Below are 9,212 nucleotides of genomic sequence, written 5' to 3' on the forward strand. Positions count from 1 at the left end.
TAATTTACAGAGATTATGGGTGCACTTTGCAAATGTAAATGCTATGGGGAAATGGTTAAACATTTACCATCAGGTTGAGGTATACAGATATGCGCTCCTACACTGGGGCTTCAGTCTCGCCAAACAGCCCCTCTCACGCGACAAATCCTGAGTATCTCGGCCGCAGCGCGCGTCTTTTCAGCTCAAACTATGCGTCTTACTCCCAAATAAAACAACTGGAAGCGACTAAACTACTTTGCTAGATTACACTGATCAATCTGATGTGTGACATTGTACATCTGCACGCAAATGAGGCTTTATTCGCGGCACATTGCGTTGTGCTGCTAAAGTGGCATCATCTGCAGAGCGGAGTTTCGCTGCGTCTGTGATGCAAACCAGATGCAATATTTAAATAAAAAAAGGTGCTACGTTACATATCTCGGAGTGGCTCAGGTGCCCTTGGGCTGTGTGGTGTATTGAGGCAAGGTGTATGAGAACACATCTGTACGTCTTAAAAAATAAATAAAACAAATATAAACTTTAGAAAGTGACACGAAAATCAACCAAGAGCGAAAAAAATAATAACACTATACAGTGAATATAAATGAAACTTCAATATGACTTGATAAAACTTTTTAGACTCTTCAGCTTCTAATTATGAACAGCAACTCCTCTCACAGTGCTCAGGAATTCATAAGTGTCAGAAGAAATAACTCCCCCCTTAGAGCTGAAGGCAGAACTTTTGGCGTATTATGGGCCCAATTCAGGTTGGATCGCAAAATTTGCTAATTCGCAACCTAGGCGATTATAGAATGTCTGTGCATGCAGAGCATTCGCATTGCGCACGCAAAAACAGCGACAGAAAATGCGCACACATTGTGATCGCAATGCAGCCGCTGCTTGAGTGACAGGAAGCCGGCGTTTCTGGGCGAAAACCCGCAGTTTTCTGGGTGTGTCTGAAAAACGCAGTCCTGCCCAGGGGTTTTTAAGGAGGGCCTTTGACGTCAGCGATGACCACTTCCAGCCTCTTGTTTAGCAAAAAATGGGGACGACCTCGCCTGGAGCAGATAGGAAAAATCTTCCATGTTCCGGCAATTGCGTAAGATTTTGCGATCAACCCGCATATTGCGATGCATTCGCAATTTTTATGATGGGTGTTTTTTCTCTATTTCTGGGCGGCAACTATTTGATCGCAGAAACTGCAATCCTTACTGAATCGGGCCCTATGTGCAGATTGTTGATGTTCCAGGACATGGCCCAACCATAAGGCTAAACGAGTCAAGAGGTTCCATCTATGATATCGTAAATGAATGGCAAGAATAATGTTTTTCCTTAGATGGTGCTGTCTCCGTGTATAACTGGGACACATAAATACACACGATGCCCAGCGGGGGGCTCAGGGGTTTACCAGGAATAATGTCATGTCAGGAAAGAGAACGTGTATGAATAGAGGGACAGTTCTATCTACTGTAGCTGTATTCTAATCTCTCATCCTGTTCTGGTGTCAAGATAACCACTCAAGTTGACTTTTCTAATCTTGTAAATATTATTAATGTATTTCATTTGGTCAGATGCCCGTAAATATGCCCGTAAATACACCCATTCCCCCCCCCCCACCACTCCACACACACAGTTCCTTTTTAAAGGGCCCCATACACTACCGCGACATTTCCGTGTGACATGTCGCGGGCGATCACCCCCGGCAGCTTCCCAGGGGGGCAGGATCGCCCGAGATACATCGTATGCTGTCCTATTGCATATGATGTATCTTGGGAGATCCCAGCCATGCCTGCTGGGTCGGACCAGAATGTGCAGCACATTCAATCTGGAAAATCCAATCCGATGCTCACGGGAACGCACATCAAATCGGATTGGAAACGACTCCAAAATGCCCGATTTCATCCGCTGTATCGGGCTGAACGCCCGAAATTGGGCATTATTGTCCTAGTGTATGGGGCCCTTAACCATTAATACTCCTCCCGGGAATGGCAGGAGAAAAGAAGCAGTTTCATATGTCCACTATATTTGTAGGAAGCAATCAGCACTACCGACTGGCCTGAGCAAGGTTTATTAAGGATTATTTATTACCAGTTATTTATATAGCGCACACATATTCCGCAGCATTATACAGAGAATATCTGCCCATCCACATCAGTCCCTGCCTCAGTGGAGCTTACACTCTATGGGGCAGATGTATTAACCTGGAGAAGGCATAAGGAAGTGATAACCCAGTGATAAGTGCAAGGTGATAAAGGAACCAGCTCCAATATGTAAATGAACAGTTAGGATCTGATTGGCTGGTGCCTTTATCACCTTGCACTTATCACTTTCTTATGCCTTCTCCAGGTTAATACATCTGCCCCTATATTCCCTACCACATGTACACACAGTCACGCTAGGGTTAATTTTTTATTTTTTGCTGGGATCCAATTAACCTACCAGTATATTTTTGGATTGTGGGAGGAAACCGGAGTACCCGGAGAAAACCCACGCAAGTTCGGGGAGAATATACAAACTCCACACAGTTAGGGCCATGGTGGGAATCGAACCCATGACCTCAGTGCTGTGAGGCAGTAATGCTAACCATTACACCAGCCATATTGCCGAATTAGAGGCATTCAAATTCCTCATTACAAGGCAATAAAATAATACGCCAGATAGGATTATGGCCCCGTCTAGGTCATTAAGAAGCCGCCAGTCACTGTAGAATATGTTCTACAACAGTCTTTTTGGGAAGTACCACAAAATTCCCAATCGCCCAAAACATTTAAAAAGGTAACCCTTCAATGCCTGGTATTGATAACTGTGCCCAGACGTCCTGAAACCTGTGCCTATCTATGCTGGTTATTAGCAGTACACGGTAGCGTGGCATGCTGCCGCTTTTCCTACCACTTTGATAGTAAGGGGAGTAAACACTAATGTTGCTAAAGGCAGTGGCGAGAGTTAGTTTACACTGCGAGGGCCGGAACGGGGCACCCAAAGGGATCGCTCTTTCATTATCCTCTTCCCATAGGTAGGAATGAGCTAACGCCATCTGTAAGTGGCATTATTTACCATGGTCATATGCCAAAAACTCCGATAACTAGGTCCCCATTACCATTAAGGGGCCATACACTTTAGAATGAAAAATAAACCAAACCAAATACTGTCTGATGCCAGGACTGAAACTCATTATAAAAGGCGCTGGCCTGCACAAACGCTCTCTGACAGTCACTGACTGTGCGTTACACCAATTCCATACTCGCCTGCAGCATTCACGTTACACTAAGTAACACAGAAAGTAGTTCTACAGGAACTCAGCCATGATGCCTGGGTGCCTCCGCTGCGAGCTTCCAATCTGGTGTAGCGGGAAACATTTACCTACTTTATATATGTGACCTAATACTACATTGTTATTCTCAAGTGGAATTAATATAGTAGCGTCCTTACATTTGTTATATAAAGATGCATTTCCCTGCTGTGAGACTGCAAGCTGGATACGGTCGTTAGGTCAAAAGGTCTACATGAGTTTTTCACTATTTTTTTTTCCCCATTATCTGGATTTTTCCATACTTGACGATCCACGTGGACTACGATTGGAACGGTAACCTGTGCCGAGCGAAGGGAGGCAGACACGGTGCACTAATTGGGGTTCCCCGTCACTATACGAAGAAAACAACACCAAAAACTCATGTCGACCACTCCACCTGTCGACCTAGTACATGTCAACCTAATGACTTAAGTTGGGTCGACCAAACGACCCATTCCCCTGCAAGCACAGACTCATCAATGCAGACAGGCATGCAGAACAGCTGATTGCATATAATAAACATCACAACCCACTGAAAGCACACGGACATAGATAGATAGATAGATAGATAGATAGATAAATAGATAGAGAATCTATATCTCTCTGAGACAATGGGGAAGCATTGTATACTGCATATCCACCCTGCCCAGACACATAAGGCAGTGAGTTTATGAAGGAAGGGGACAGGTGACTTGGGTACAGACAGGGTCTATTGGGGGTAAGGTTGGGTGGCAGTAAGGTGAGGATAATGCACCCTATGAGCATAGGCTAGGACTTTCCAGCTGGCAGTGAACTACAAGTCCCAGCATGCCCACACTTACAATTTGATCATCCATTCCCCCTGCAGGATGTCCTTCCAGGTGCTGTCGGTGATCTCTATCACGTCGCCTCGCCTGGCCAGCAGAGCCGGGGGCAGCAGACACAGGAGCAGGAGGCAGCAGCTGATGCTGGTGAGGGGCGCCATGACAGGCTGCTCTCATGCAGGGCAGGGAGGAGGAGGAAGCACTCACTCACAGACTGCTGCTGCTGCCAGGGCTGGAGGAAGAGGACACACACAGCTTTCAGGCAACGTCACGCCCTCTCAGCGCCATCTTGCGGCTGGCGGCTCCTCCTCACACGGATGGCGAGTTGTACATTGTCTGTCGCCATTTTGTGGCTGGCGGCTCCTCCTCACACGGCTGGCGAGTTATAGGTTGGCGCCGCGGTCTGTCGCCATCTTGTGGTTGGCCCCCTAACATACAGAGCTGCTTCCGGTCACTGATGCAGTGCTGTGGATGGTATATAAGTCATACTTGCCTACCTGACCCTCTCCATGAGGGAGAAAATGCTCTGTTCCTGGACTTTCCTGGTAATGTATGATTGCCATCACCTGTGGTGAAACGCCTTTCTTATCAATTAACTAGCTCACCACAGGTGATGGCAATCATACATTACCAGGAAAGCCCAGGAACAGAGCATTTTCTCCCTCATGGAGAGGGTCAGGTAGGCAAGTATGATATAAGTGTAAAGCAATTTTCCCTGGCAATATGTATCATACGTGCCTACCTGACCCTATCCATGAGGGAGAAAATGCTCTGTTCCTGGACTTTCCTGGAGTGACATTTCTTCACTCCCCCCATCACCCGGCTCCATAGCAGTGCAGGCAAATATGGACGATCTCGTCCATATTGGCCTGCATGCACAAGCGACGGGGCACCAGCGATGAACGAGCGCGGGGCCGCGCATTGTTCATCGTTGCTGCCTCCACACTCAAAGATATGAACGGTATCTCGTTCATTAATGAACGAGATCGTTCATATCTTTCACTCATATCGCCCAGTGTGTGGGGCGTATTACTCATAATAGAAACTGCTTTAATGTAAGTATATCAGTGGCGTGCGGTGAGGTCAGTGGCTGGTGAGGCACTACAGCCATAATGTCCGCCGAATCCTGCCGATGACCCCTACCGCCGCCGAGCCAATGCCCGCTACTGCTTCTGAGCCGCTGCCGCTGCCACCGCAATGGCTTACAAACTCGGCCACCATCAATTGACCCAGCCCTCCGCCACTAATTTGCATCTCAGTACGATGCTGCCAATGCCCCCTGCCTGCCTGCTCATCATACTTGTGATATATTGTACATTTTTATAGAAAAAAAATAATAATTAGTGTTTGGGACTGGGAAGGGAGTGGGAGGAGGACATAAATGCAATTTTGTTGTCCAGGGCTTCCATTAACTTAATGGAGGAGGGTCTGAATGGGTTAAAAAATGTAAAAAAAAATGTGTGAGGTCCCCCTCCTAAGGAGTGTAGTATGGTTTGCCGGCGGTTGGGGTCCCGGAGACCAGCATACCGGCACCGGAATCCCGACCGCCGGCATACCGACAGCTGAGTGAGCGCAAATGAGCCCCTTGCGGGCTCGCTGCGGGCACAGTGACGCGCAACGCGCGCCATGCTATCTATACTCCCTCTAGGGGGGTCGTTGCAAAGGCAGTCAATGCCGGGACCCGCCGCCACTTCCGCCTCCAGCGCCGCGTGTGGGTGATTGGACAGCGGATCTTGTTAGCAAAAACTGTGGAAGCCTCCTGCCAGCGCAGCTTAGCTGTGCCCGAAGGAGCCCCGCAGTCATGATCACAGCGTCTGCGTGTGACGTCACGGAGCTGCTATGATCATGCCCCCTACACGCCCCCGTTTGGCCGCCTCCGCCACCGTTTGCGCCGCAGCGCCCCAGCAACACTCAGTCTTCTCCCGCTTACTGCGATCCAACCTGAGTTAGGCCCCGTATTCCTATCTAATATTACGCATGCTCATTTTCTTTTATTTGAAAAAAATCCAACCTACTGTACCGCCACTTGGGTCCAACCACTGTTCACATTATCCACATACAGGTGCGACGGGGCTCATCGTACAGGTTATTCGCAGTAAATGTGGGCCGTTTGCCATGTTTAATGTGCCCGCAGATGTGTGCGACCCATAAGATTGCGTGGGTGCAGGAGCTCCCATGAATGGATTACAGCCAAGCAAGAATAGTCGCAATCGCGGCCAATTCACACCCATGACTCGTTCGCCGGTAAGATGAGAACTATCTCATGAGCATATTGTGATTAGACATGAGTGGAATAGGTTCCTATGGGGGCTGCTAAATGGTGAAATGTACAGTACTAAGCTCTGGAAAGCATAGCTGGCTGGAACTTGGCCACAATAACTAATGACCTCTTTAGGCATTAGCCCTTGTAGCCTTCTGTATGTGCTACATTTCTCAAAATGTATTTGGAGAGGGATCTGAAGGAATCCCTCCCCTGTAGTTTGCACTTGTACATACGTGGTCTGTTTACCGTGCAAGTGCAGCAGTTATGGAAGGGTCTTACTAATCATTGGGATGTGCTCATTTCAGAGCCCCGATGATTGTCCTTTAATAAATTCCACAGAAAAAAAATCCCATGATTAGTGGTTATAAGGAATCTTAATTTTCATGGACACATGCATTTAATGCATTTAATTTTGGGCATTATGCATGTAAGCGGGCATTATGTGTATAAGTGGTGCTGCTACCGTGGACATTATGTGTATAAGGGGCGCTACTACCATGGACATTTTATGTATAAGCGGCGCTACTACCGTGGGCATTATGTGTATAAGGGACGCTACTACTGTGGGCATTATGTGTATCAGGGGCGCTACTACCGTGGGCATTGTGTATTACGGGGTGCTACCACTGTGGGTTTTATGTGTATAAGCAGCGCTACTACTGTGGGCTTATGTGTATAAGCGGAGCTACTACTGTGGGCATTATGTGTATAAGGGACGCTACTAACGTGGGTATTATGTGTATAAGGGGCATTACTACTGGGGGAATTATGTGTATAAGGGGCGCTACTACTGTGGGTATTATGTATAAGCAGTGCTACTACTGTGGGCATTTTGTGTATATGCGGCACTACTACTGTGGGCATCGATGACCGATGTTTCACAACCATCAATGTTTTTCTTTCGATGGTAGTGTTTTCAGCATTCAATGGTGCCCTTCCGATATTTTTCACCCTCAAATGGTAATCATTCGATAGTGTTCCGATGGTGACTTGTTTTTTCTAATTCCTAATAGCTATGCCTCCTCCGGCTGCTGTGTCTGTAACAAGGAAACTTCCTAGGTTCGTTGGAGACTGTCTGACTCTCTTTGCTTTAGACATGATCTTACCCAGTCCGCTCACTCCCTCCCCTCTCTAGGCTGCAGCTAGGCAACAGGGCCCACTGCTAGCTCTGATTGACTCTCACTGACTCAGAGAGCCAATCAGAGCATAGACCTCACTCTGCTGCAGCAGTCACTCACACAGCAAGCAATAATAATAATAACTAGTACACACCATACTTGCCTACTCTCCCGGAATGGCCGGGAGGCTCACGAAAATCGGGTGACCCTCCCAACATCCCCGGAAGAGCAGACAAGTCTCCCGATTTTGCTCTTCCCCCCTGCCTGGCCGCCCACTTTGAAAGTAAAGTGGGCGGTCCGGACAGTCGATGGCGCGATTCTTGATGAATCGCGTCATCATAGTCACGCCCCCTGCTGTAAAATGCCAGTTGTAACGGCATTACAGAGCGGGGGGCGTGGCTTAAATGTTGTGACGAGGCAACCACACCCTCATCCCGCCTCCGCCCCGCCTCTGCCCCATTCTGCTTCCACCCCACCCCCTCTTCTCGTCATTGTCCCGCCCCGGCCCTCCACTGAGCCGAACTGGCAGCTCTCTTCCGGAGAGAGCTGCCAGAAAGTAGGTGAGTATGGTACACACAATACAAATAGCCGCAGTTAGTTGTGATGTGATTAGTATTAGCACCACACCAAGCAGTGACCACCATATCATCATCATATATCCAGTGTCGGTCAGACTCAGAGACGTCTGTTTTTGTGAATATAGGGGCTGATTCAGAGATGTGACGCAGCGGCCGTGTCCATCTGGTCTGCGCATGCAAACTGGATGTGGCCGCAAGATGATTGACAATGGCGAGAGTTCAGGGGATGGCGACGCAGTGTTTCGTGGGCGTGGCGGCCCGAACGGGGCGAGCCGGGAGCATTTTCGGGGCTCCAATAAAAAAAATGGCATTGATAGGGGTCAACCTTAATTCGATGTATCCTCAATGTAATTGCGGACGCATCATGAGGCGGCGCATCACTCATGCTGGGCGGCCTTGCCCTGCGCTGGGCGGCACCCAGCATGTGAGGAGATGGACGCAGATCTGGCTGCATATGCGACAATCTGCGTCTATCTCTGAATCAGGTCCCTAGTGAGAAAGAAAATATACAGTCCCAGTGGAATGAAGCAGCATAACTATTTATATACATATAGGGAACTATTTTAAGTTAGGTGGGGATAAAGTAGTATATATATATATATATATATATATATATATATATATATATATATATATACTGTATATCAGCACAAAAAAAAGTTTTGGGGCTGCAACGCCCTTTGTCAAGGTGAGTTAACTCTCTGAGGGCCACTGTCTTTTTTTGTTGCTGCTGTACTACAAGTTCCAGAGGGCACCGGAGCCAATTGTGAGACAGAGAGGGAGTGCCGATCCACACACCAAGCCGTATATATACTGGGTTACATACATTATCCCGGAAGGTGGGATGTCATCTGTCAATATCCCACCCACCACAATGCCGGTCGCGGGGCGAGCACTAAGAGTTCCCTTGCTGGCTCGCAATGCACACGAGTGGAAATAGTCCTGGTGGGCCGAGATTACGGCTGTCGGCATTGTCGGCTGTCGGGATTTCAGCATCAGTAACCTGAACACCAGGATCCCGCCAGCCGGCATTTTAACTGCATCCCATATCTATATATATCTATATCTATGTCAGTCCACTGAATCACCCCCTATATACAAAGGGCACAAAATAAGACACTGAGTTGTGCACAACTGTATGTTATATTAATAGGAGGACAGTGGTTCTTAGGGTAATAAATA

General features: G+C 47.9%; 1 protein-coding gene across 1 annotated transcript in view; it reads right to left on the reverse strand.

Moving 5' to 3' along the window:
* Window positions 1-4,419, reverse strand: part of TMX1 (thioredoxin related transmembrane protein 1) — a 28,188-nt gene extending 23,769 nt beyond the window's left edge. Inside the window, exon 1 of the mRNA XM_063948412.1 lies at window positions 4,090-4,419. Within this exon, the coding sequence (XP_063804482.1) occupies window positions 4,090-4,232 (143 nt within the window). The 5' untranslated portion in view covers window positions 4,233-4,419. The remainder of the gene's footprint in view (window positions 1-4,089) is intronic.
* Window positions 4,420-9,212: the final 4,793 nt, after the last annotated feature.

This window comes from Pseudophryne corroboree, chromosome 12 (genome assembly GCF_028390025.1).
Source record: "Pseudophryne corroboree isolate aPseCor3 chromosome 12, aPseCor3.hap2, whole genome shotgun sequence".
Classification (NCBI taxonomy): Eukaryota; Metazoa; Chordata; class Amphibia; order Anura; family Myobatrachidae; genus Pseudophryne; species Pseudophryne corroboree.